The sequence below is a fragment of the Drosophila miranda genome, chromosome XL, assembly GCF_003369915.1.
Source record: "Drosophila miranda strain MSH22 chromosome XL, D.miranda_PacBio2.1, whole genome shotgun sequence".
NCBI lineage: Eukaryota > Metazoa > Arthropoda > Insecta > Diptera > Drosophilidae > Drosophila > Drosophila miranda.
This window is the reverse complement of record NC_046673.1, coordinates 9,186,514-9,197,577: the sequence shown is the minus strand read 5'-3', so window position 1 is coordinate 9,197,577 and position 11,064 is coordinate 9,186,514. Positions and strand designations below refer to the sequence as shown.

The 11,064-nt window shown below is 47.4% G+C and overlaps 1 protein-coding gene across 5 annotated transcripts; it reads left to right on the top strand.

Annotated features, from left to right (window-relative positions):
* Window positions 1-779: 779 nt before the first annotated feature.
* On the top strand, window positions 780-10,697 carry LOC108158828 (coronin-7). Of its 5 annotated transcripts, XM_017291530.2 has the most exons (15): window positions 780-885; window positions 3,044-3,530; window positions 3,604-3,790; window positions 3,862-4,418; window positions 4,479-4,631; window positions 4,772-5,374; window positions 5,748-5,967; window positions 6,051-6,127; window positions 6,440-6,472; window positions 6,572-6,744; window positions 6,810-7,742; window positions 7,800-8,145; window positions 8,210-8,348; window positions 8,438-8,541; window positions 8,610-8,702. In XM_017291530.2, exons 2-15 carry the CDS (start codon window positions 3,222-3,224, stop codon window positions 8,700-8,702), a joined length of 3,927 nt encoding a protein of 1,308 aa, XP_017147019.1. In that variant the 5' UTR covers window positions 780-885; window positions 3,044-3,221. The 5 variants fall into 5 exon arrangements, with proteins under 5 accessions (XP_017147019.1, XP_017147038.1, XP_033242623.1 ...); XM_017291549.2 differs by lacking the exon at window positions 4,772-5,374 and having other exon boundaries at window positions 8,610-10,697; XM_033386732.1 differs by lacking the exon at window positions 780-885 and having other exon boundaries at window positions 3,222-3,530; window positions 8,610-10,697.
* Window positions 10,698-11,064: the final 367 nt, after the last annotated feature.

The following is an 11,064-nucleotide window of genomic DNA, read 5'->3' as shown; positions in this document are numbered from 1 at the left end:
TAAAAGCATATCATTAGTTTATACATATATCTATATTTGATTCATACAATGGAATTTGTATGGATATGTTGTGTGATATTTTTCATTTGCATATTTACAGTATATTTTGAATGTGAGACGGTACATTTCTGAGTGTCAGACCGCATATTTGATCTATAGTTAAGACACCATGCCTACCTCAAACACCTTGCAATTTTTTGTATAGTATCCTCTAGTATTTTTTGAGACGCGTTATGGACTCACCCTCTTCTCGAATGCACGAATGTAGTCATCCTGTAGAAATGCCATTTAGAGCCATGTCCAAGTCCCCATCGGATAAAAGTTCGTGGTCAGTTATCGAATTCCTGATCGTTTTCCATCAAAATCCCAATTTTTTCAAAAATAATCTTAGAACGTGGATAACGGAGGTTTTTCAAACTGGCGCCTCAATGGGGCTTACACAGATGTCGCTTTTGATAACTACATATACATGTAGTTAATGTGTAGTAGTCGTGTAGTTACCATGTAAGGACATTAATTTTATAAACAATCCAATAAAGATAAGACATAATATATTATCCAGTATTGTAGAAAGTTAATTTATTAATTAATGGGATACAATTATGAGTTCAGAGCTGATGGTCCTAGCTAGTTAGTAATATTCCACGGAATATCAAAATTGAGGAATATGTATAATATAACTTGAGCTCGTCAGTATATTTACGGTATATTTTGAAATTTGTGACGCAATTTCGATATATTTCTGATGGTCGGACGGTATATTTTATCGGTAAGTCCGCGTCACACTGCTCGCGATGCACCTTAAAAAAAGCCGATAATAGAAATAATATTTAATAGAAAAGGGCCCCGCCACAATATCGCGGTGTGATTATAGAAAAGATTTTGGTAATTAATCTGTTACAGATCCTGTTATTTTTTTTTAAATATACTTCTGGTTTGTGTATTGCACCGTGGGTGTGTGTGGTTTATGTGCGTTTGTGTGTGTGCAAAACTGCTCCTTTGTTTGCTCATAAAAAAAAACGGCGTCGGCTTCGCGCAGTTCTTGTTGTTTTTTTGTAGTTTTAGTCATTGTCATTGCCGCTGCCGGCGCCAGGGTGTGTGCCGCCGCAAAGGAAAAACAAAGGCCTCCTTTACATCCGTTTTTCGCGTTCATATGTGTGTGTGTGTGTCGATAATTAATTGCACGCAAGTTGCAGCAACTAGAAAGTTGCATTATTTCAAAAGCCTGTCACGGAAAATGTCAATAAATGCAAGATGCAAGAACAACAAAAACCAACCACCAGTAGAGAGAGGGTGTGCGTTTGAGAAGAGCAGAGCAAAAAAGAACAATAAAACAGTAGCAAAAAAGCTCTCGCTTGCCGGTTTATGCCCATTAGCCCAGCCCCTGCCCAGCCCGGCAGCCACCCCCAGCCAAGCAGCAGCAGCACACACCCACAGCGAGAAAGAGAGAAAGACAGTGTCGCGTGAGAGTGGGGGGAGACACCCATATTCCATATTCCTTGCACCCTTTGCACACGATGCACACAGCATAGCATAGCGCACACAAGATGCCGCTCCCTCTCTCCCTTTTTATGCTCTCTTCTCTTATGCATGCTCTCCCACGCCGGAAAGACCGGATCCCGTTAATATTAAACGGTGATGGTGGAGAGTAGAGATGGCAGCAGCAGCAGCAAGGTCTCCTCCTGATTGCACTTGTCGTCTCGGTCTCGGTATATCTGCAACCCGCTTGTTGGCGCATTTCATTTTTCTTTCGTTTTTCTAAATCACTTGACCCCATTACCTGGTAGCAAACCCAATACCTGATTCACTTGGCTGTTGCTGCTGGTGCTTCCAATCGCCTCTCCTGCTTCTGCTTCTGCGGCTGCGGCTGAGGCTGCCTGGCTAGCCTGGTGGTCATTTGTTTTGCCGCTTTCTAACGGACCAGTTGAATTGGCGCACGCGTCGTTTGCCTTCTGTTTGTTAGTCTCCTCTCTTTCTCGTTCTCTTTGTGTTGGTCACCTCCCAACCCCCCTGGATGACTGGCTGCACTTGGGAAATTATCCATCCACTGACGCTGCGTCGCTGCTGCTTCTGCTGCTGGAAGAAGAGGAGAAAAAGTGGTTTGCTCTGCTCTCCTCTTCGCGCGCGTGTGTGTGTGTGTGTGTTCGAGTGTGAGCAAGTGTGACAAAATCTCCAATTCTCCAACCCCCTGTTGTCAAGGGTCCATCAACTGTGCGTAGATTACTGCCTGCCTGTCGAGGAAATTTCCATGGCAACCGTAGATCGGTGATATATGCATGCCATATATGGACTCATATGTAGGTGTGGCTCCTGATCATACGACATACATATGTATTTATGTATGTATGTGCATACATACATATATCCAATGCACTTTAATGGGGTAGGGTATACAAGTGTCGATTTCCCCCTCACATTTCCTGTTATACAAACAAATACTGCATACAGCAAAATGTACATGTGTTTGTGCGTGTGTGTGTGTGTGTTTGGTGTTGCTTATCCGGCTTTTTGTGGAACATCTTTGGATATTGTTGGATGGATGGAGTGATATATTCGCTGGCATTGAAGCCATTCTTCTGCTCCTCGCACTTGCTGCAATCGCAGTCGCCTTTAGCTTGCTTTCTCTTTTCAATCGGCAGCAGCAGCCGTATCAGGGGGAGTGGGTGTGGGGGAAGAATTTGCAACGGACACCGTTCCAATTCCATTCCAATGTATTCCAGTGTGTGTGTTTGTGTGTTGTGTTTGATGGCAGTGCAAGTGCCGTGCCGTGCCGGGAATCGCCTTATCAAAAAGCTGGCCGTTTCTTTTTCTGTCTCTGTTTCTGTTTCTGGCCTTATCGAGTGACTCACGGCAGAGCGGCGGCGGCGACGGCGACAACAGGCCTTTGCTTCAATACCAGGAACCACATACTATAAATATATGTATATATTATATTATGCGAGTGCCCACAAACAGATGTGTGGTTGTGCCTCTTTTAAAAAAAAAAAAAACAAAAAACCAAAAAAAACTCTTTTATAGTATGAATATGCCTGCACTTTTCCAGACACGCACAGAGCCAGCGAGAGACGGGAGCCGAACAGATCAGCAGACCTGAACCCACCCCCACTCTAGCGATCTAGCGATCCAGCAATCCAGCGATCCAGCGAACAAACTCTCCTTTAGGCACATCGGATTGCTTTCCATTCGAGCAACAGCCACATCCTCAGTCACATCACAACAGCATGGCCTGGCGCTTCAAGGCTTCCAAATATAAAAATGCCGCGCCCATTGTCCCCAAAGCGGAGGCATGCGTCCGCGAGATCTGTGTGGGCAGCTATCAGACGTATGGCAACAATATCGCCGCATCGGCCGCCTTCATGGCCTTCAATTGGGAGCACACCGGATCGAGTGTGGCCGTCCTGCCGCTGGACGATTGCGGGCGCAAGAGCAAGACAATGCCGCTGCTGCATGGGCACACGGACACAGTGACAGATCTGAAGTTTTCGCCATTCCATGACGGCCTGTTGGCCACCGCATCGCAGGATTGCCTGGTAGGGATTACATTACGCCCCCTGCCCGCCACTCCATCTTAATGCAATGGAGCTCTTCTTTTTTGTTTTGCAGGTGAAAATCTGGCATATACCAGAAAAGGGCCTGGAGCAGTCGCTCTCCGATCCGGAGGCCGTCTTCTCACACAAACAGCGACGCGTGGAGACGGTGGGCTTCCATCCGACGGCCGATGGAATGATGTACTCGACAGCGGCCGGTTGCGTGGCCTTGTTCGATCTGAGGAGCCAAATAGAGATATTCTGTGAGTGCCTATGTCAAACCCAATGCTGGGCGAGCGCCGTCTAATTGGGTTCACCTTTTCCACTCACACAGCCAACAATGAGCATCCCGAGGTGATACAGTCGGCCAGTTGGCGCGAGGATGGCACTGTCCTGGCCACCAGTTGCAAGGACAAGTGTGTGCGAATATTCGATCCACGCGCCTCCGGCTCACCCCTCCAAATGGTGGCTGAATCGCATCAGAGCATCAAGGATTCGCGAGTTGTCTGGCTGGGAGGGCAGCCGCGCATCCTTACCACCGGCTTCGATGCAGCTCGCCTGCGGCAGGTTATCATCCGGGATATCCGTAACTTTGGCACACCCGAAAAGACCCTCGAGCTGGACTGCTCGACGGGCATACTGATGCCACTGTTTGACCCCGACACGAACATGCTCTTCCTTGCCGGTAAGGGGGACACCACCATTAACTATCTGGAGATCACAGACAAGGATCCCTACCTGATCGAGGGACTGCGGCACACCGGCGAACAGACGAAGGGCGCTTGCCTGGTCCCCAAGCGGGCATTGAGGGTGATGGAGGCGGAGGTGAATCGCGTACTCCAACTGACATCCAATATGGTCATTCCCATCATGTACCAAGTACCCAGAAAGGTAAGAGAGAGAGAGAGGGAGAGAGATACGATTATAATTCTGGGTTTCCCTCTCCTCTAGACCTATCGCGATTTCCATGCCGATCTCTATCCGGAGACCACGGGCTACAAAACGGAGCTGATTGCCTGCGAGTGGCTGAATGGGAGCAATCTGGCGGTGCCCAAGATGAATCTGGACCCGGCAAAGCGGGAGTTTGGCGACGAGCCGATAATCGTAAGTGCGGGGCAGAGAAGGACGGGTCCGAAACGAGGAATAGGAGTATTCTATATAGATTAAGAGCAGGGTCTGGGTTGTCTATAGGCTCTATGCGATCTTTGATCTCTAATCCCCGTTATTCCCGGCCATCAATGCAGATCCATCGGGGAAATTTAAGCGATTTTGTGAAGAATCTGGAGAACCAGCGGGCCAATGGCCAAGGCAAGGGCAAGGCCACCGGCCAGAAGAGCCAGACACAGATACAGACACAGACACAAACCCCTAACCAGTCGGCCAAGCGAAACGACAACGATCACTTTGTGATGCTGAGCAAGGGCAACAATTTCGAGGAGAAGAACGGCAACGACAACAGCAACCAGAACGGAGCCGGCCAGAAGAAGAGCTGCTCCCAGGCGCAGTCGCAGCCGGACGGAGAATGCAGCGAGCTGATACGTAAATTTGAGGCCAAGTACAAGATCGATACCGAGAAGGATGTACGTGCTGCAGGTGGCGATGGCCATGACGACGAAAAGGAGTCGCCCACCGAACATTCGGCTGGCAGCAGCGAAGAGGCATCCGCCAGTTCGTCGGGTGCCCTGGACACCCACTCGGCCAGCGGCAGCAACTCCCCGCCCAAGCCGATGCCGCGCACATCGCGCAACAACTCCCTGCCGGAGGCCAGCGATTCGGCCGGCGAGAGTAGCAGCACCACAACCACGCCGCGGCCCAGGCCACGTACAACGGCAGCGACTGCCTACAAGGTGCCCCACTGTTGCAGATCCCCAGATCCACGTTTTGGTTGTTGTCTTTCGTTTTTAGTTTTGTAGCGTTGTTTTTTGATAATTTTTCATCGTTTCTTTTTCGTCCTTATGGACTTTATCGAATGATTCGATCGATATCGTTTGTAGATCGTATCGTTTGTATCGGTTTGGAGACCAGACCCCACCTGTCTGCAGGCTCACTTTTTTGTTGTTTTTAGTGACTCAGAAAATTATGATTTTCGTCACCGTTGTTTTGAAATTATTTTCCCATTTAATTGAGTGTAGAATTATGATTTTTAAACGGCACCAATTTGTTTATACGTTTACGGTAGATTTCCATTGACTTACGATATATTTTTGCCCACACGCACAGCCCCGATTGGGACCGAAGCCCTTCTCGAGCACCACGGGCGATGTGTCCTTTGACAAAGTGTTTGCCGTACCCCTGGCACCCGGCTCCCATGAGAACATCTCGAACGTTGGCCAGGAGAGCGTGGGCAGCGGAGGCGTAAGCGGAGAGCCAGCAGCAGCAGCCCCAACTCACGTACAGGCGTCAGCCAAGCCGGATCTGATTGTGGAAATTGAAATCAAAAGTGAGTGGAGACCAAAATCATAAACAGGGATGAAGGATTTCTTTAACACCGCTTCCTCTATCCCCATCCCGGTATGCTTGCAGAGAAGAACGAACGGGAGACGGTTGCATCTGCCGGCAATGGAGTTCAAAAGTCACTGACTACATCGGAGCGGCGCAAGGTAAGTCTCTCTCCAAGGAGACGGACTCTCTCTCTCTTACTGTTGTAGTCCTGTGGTCCGTGTACGACTACAATATGTGTTTTTGAAACGTTCCTTAATCTGTGATCTATAATCCGTAATCTGTAATCTGCTCTCTTCTGACCTCTCTTACATGCCTGTGCCACAACAAAATTCGCCTTATCTCGTGCCTAACTTTCTTTAAAACGCATCCTGACTACTTACTAACCACCCCTCCAAAATAAACTCCTCTGTCTACTAAAACTTCCAACCGACAACCAACAACTACAACAACAACTACTGGAACCACTGTAGTCCTCGGCTGACGATGATGAATCATCCGATAAGGTCTGCAACGGGGGGATCACCGAACACCACCCGAGTCCGATCGATTGCGCTAGCCAGCATTAATCACACTTTATTCTCTGTATCGTTTACCAAATCTAGATTTTCGAACAAAACTCCGAGTCGTCGGAGAATTCAACGGAGGGGGAAGACCGCACCGATGCCGATCTGCGGCGCTTCTCCTCGGCCCGGAGCAGCATTGCTGAGCGTCGACGTCTCTACGAGAACCGCTCCAAGAGTCAGGTGGACGAGAAGGCCCAGTCGCCAGTGCCATTGTAAGTGTGGAGGGGGGAAAGAAAGCCACCTGTACAACATTCTCTCAATCGTATACCTCTTGCAGGCGTCGCGAGCACTCCAAGGTGGAGCCGCTGAAGCCCAACCAGCAGCAGCAGCAACAGAGCACCTGCATCGACAGCAAGCGGATCTCGGTGCCTGAGGGTAAGCTCCTCGAAGAACATCGTCAGCAACGGGGCAACAATGGGGCGGCCAATGCCGCTGGCCTCAAGAAATCCGCCACGGAGGCTGCCTTCAGTGCCGCCTCGACCAAACGCACCTCGACCGTATTCGGCAAGGTGTCCAAATTCCGGCACCTGAAGGGCACGCCCGGCCACAAGTCCACCCACATCGAGAACTTGCGCAACTTGAGCCGCCAGATACCGGGCGAATGCAATGGCTTCCACGCCAATCACGAGCGTGTGGCAGTGCCGCTGTCGGGGCCCGGCGGAAAGATAGCGATCTTTGAGCTGAGTCGCCCAGGCCGTCTGCCCGACGGTGTCATTCCCTCGCTGGTGAATGGCAGCAACATCATGGACTTCCAGTGGGATCCGTTCGATGCCCAGCGCCTGGCCGTCGCCTGTGACGATGGCATCGTCAAGCTGTGGCACATAGCCGAAGGCGGCCTCAGCGAGCCAACAAACACGCCCGCCGGCGAACTGACCGCCCACCTCGACAAGATCTACTTCATCCGCTTCCACCCGCTGGCCGCCGACGTTTTGCTCACCGCCAGCTACGACATGACCATCAAGCTCTGGGACTTGCGCACCATGACCGAGAAATGCGCGCTGACGGGCCACTCGGACCAGATATTCGACTTTGCCTGGAGCCCATGCGGCCGCCTGGGGGCCACCGTCTGCAAGGATGGCAAGATACGCGTCTACAATCCACGCAAGTCGGAGATGCCCATACGCGAGGGCAACGGACCCGTGGGCACCCGAGGGGCTCGCATCACCTGGGCCGTCGAGGGACAGTACATTGTCTGCACTGGATTCGATAAGTACGATATATCATTCCCACTTCCATTCGCCTATTCTCATTTAAATACATTCTACAGGGTCTCGGAGCGACAGATCAGCGTGTATAATGCCCAAAAATTGACGGCACCTCTGAACACGGCCAGTCTGGATGTGTCGCCATCGATACTGATCCCCTTCTACGACGAGGACAGCTCCACACTGTTCGTCACGGGCAAGGGCGACTCGACCATCTATTGCTATGAGATCACCGACGAGGAGCCGTACATCTGCCCGCTGTCGCATCATCGTTGCACATCGCTGCACCAGGGCCTCAGCTTCCTCACCAAGAACCACTGCGATGTGGCCAGCGTGGAATTCTCCAAGGCCTACAGGCTGACCAACACGACCATCGAGCCGCTCAGCTTCACAGTGCCACGGATCAAGGTGGGTGTCAAGAACAGCCTGTGTTTAACCTCCAACCTCATTCTCGTGTGTGTGTTTTTTGCAGAGCGAGCTGTTCCAAGACGACCTCTTTCCACCCACGCGCATCACCTGGAGCGCCACGCTCAGTGCCGATGATTGGTTTGCCAGCAACAATGACAAGGCGGCTCCCAAAATCAGCCTCAAGCCGGAGGGCATGGAGACCCGTGAGTAGTCGAATCTTCCTTTGTCCTTTTCGCCCTGCGCCCTGCTCTTAACTCTTTCTCCCCTTCTCTCTGTTTTCCCTGTGTTGCAGTGTCTTCAATACAACAAGTGCCAGTGCAGCATACAAAGAAATCGTTGGAGCAGCACGCTCAACTTGGCCAAAAGTCAGAGTACGAGATTAACAAACAGCAAGAGGTACAACACAACAACCCGCACTAAATGTTGTTGGGACTCATTAACTGAACATTTTAAACGACTTGCAGATCCAGAAATCGGTGAGTGCGCGCATGGAGTACACCACAAAACTGGAGCAAGACGATATGGAGGGTGTGGACGAGAACGAGTGGCAGGAGTAGCAGCAACAGAAACAGCAACAGAAACGAGATTGGGAGTAATTTGACTATATATGTATTGACAGGACATAAAGCGGCTTTACAGCGACAGCAGCAGCAGCAGCAGCAAACAGCAAATAAAATAACTCTCTCGTAGACAAGCCGAAAGCTAAAACTAATCCACACAAACATGGCCATAAAAAGGTCCTCCAATCCGTGCAGTATATGTATGTACATATATATGTGTATGTATGTTGTAAAAGGGGAGGAAAGGACAGACTGTTCCGTTCCCTTGGGTTTCCTTTCCATTCCTTATCCTCATCTCTCTCCTCGCCCTGCAGTTGCTCAATAATTGCCAAATTACTGATCGTAAGCAATGTTTTTATTCGGTTTATTTCGGTTCGTTTTTTTTGTTTGTTTAAACTACAAAATTTATTTGTAATTACCGATGTGTTTATTTTGTATTTGTACGTGTGCTACAATTACAATATTTAAGTAGTTAGTCCAAAATTAGTTTAGCCCGTTCAAATGACTTATAATTCATAATCATTTACACTTAATGGAATCCCTCCTGAGTTCTCGCGTCCTTAAGTTTGTGTTTGTGTTTGTTTTTTATGTTTTTATGTGGCCATATACTAACGTATTTTTATAAGGACTCCTCTCCTCGAGTATATTTCTCCCTCTCTCTCTCTCTCTTTCTTATGTATGTATGTGTATGTGTATGTGTGTGCGAACGAGAGGGTTTGTCTGTCTCTTTCTTTGTCATTTTCTGTCTAGTCTTTGCTCCATCGATCCTCCTTAAACCATTCCCCCACAGCCCCCCACAAAAATACAACATATAGACTGTAACTGTAATAATTGCTGATAAAGATATAATGATAATGATTATGATAATGGATACGTTTCATATGCGTAAAGACAATTAATTTAACAAACAAAAAAAAGAGAGAAAGAGAAACTAAAATGACAAAATCAAACATTGTAATCACAGAATCAAAGAAAACGATTAACGAACTCGAAAATTGTACGATTCCAAAATGTAATAATAACGAAAAGACTTGAAGAACAGATGAGCCAGATAGATAGTACCCAGATATTAGAGATACATACAGATATACTATGTATTGTGTACATCAATCTGGCCATCTCCCTACCATATGATTCACAAACAAACAAAAACGAGTTGCCATAAACATTTTGTGTGTAATATCCTTCGGAGGGGGAAGTAGGAAGGCAATAGAATTTTTGTACTTGCAATAGAATATAGTATATACCTATATACAAGCATACATACATATATTATACAAACATGACATACACACATATATATATATTGATATATTTTGTATACCAATCGTAACTAAAAGGCCAACAACTCCCCCAATGGCTGAAACAACGACTGAAAACCAAACACACTCCAACAATAGACACTCGAACAGAACAGAACAGAACAGAGCAAAGACAGGCAGCAGACCAACGTATAAATTCTCGGGTAATGGGCAATATTGTGCTAGCCGCCTAGTGTGCTAACTGATAAAGGTTCTATTATACAGATATACACATAAAATAGCTATAGGCGCATACACATATACTGTGTACGTACGACGCATGTCGCAAAGATTAATGCTGCCCCAAAATGCTGAAACAATTCCAAATCGAAAGTCCAAGTTGCATTTAACTCGTAAACCCCTATGGAACGACTGAACAAATGACTCACAAAGTATTCAAAAACACTGAACATTCTGATCTCCGGCCTCCACTCACATGATGATGTGATGATGATCGTTCGCCCACGCTCAGAGCTCTCTACAGAGGGTTCTACAGAGAGCAGGAGGCGGACGGGCGGGGGGAACACGGAGCTCCATTTGATATGATTATAAATGATATTTTGTATTGAAGAACGGATGGGAGATGAAGTAAACCTAAACCTAAGCCTAGATACCCATAGATCCCCCAGTATCCCAAGCAAGCATTTTGTATTTATTAGCCATATTCGATTACAATAAACACACACACATATTTACAAGCGTATATATATATTTAGGAAACTTCTTTCGATTCTCTACGTCTCTCTCTTATTTCTATTACTATTTATATCTATATAAATATACAAATATAAAACTTGAAGCGAAATATGATATGAGAATAAATGTCGGCAATGGGACACGACTCACGACTCGAGAGAAGTGATTGTGGCAGGTGCAAGAAGGTAGCAGCAGCAGCAGCAAAGGGAATCAGAAATGAAAATGCAAAATGCAAATGCGAATAAAAAGCATACACATTATTTATACAATTTATTTTACAGTACGATTATATATATCCGCTAAACCCCCATTAAAATCCAATACTCTAGCCCTAAGCAATAATTATAATATTATTAATAATA

Bases quoted from the DNA above. Each gene is read 5' to 3' on its own strand.
- LOC108158828 (XM_033386732.1), top strand. From the start codon at position 3,222: ATGGCCTGGCGCTTCAAGGCTTCCAAATATAAAAATGCCGCGCCCATT. The intron at 3,531-3,603 runs GTAGGGATTACA...TTTGTTTTGCAG, and splicing joins CCGCATCGCAGGATTGCCTG to GTGAAAATCTGGCATATACC. The intron at 3,791-3,861 runs GTGAGTGCCTAT...CCACTCACACAG, and splicing joins GAGCCAAATAGAGATATTCT to CCAACAATGAGCATCCCGAG.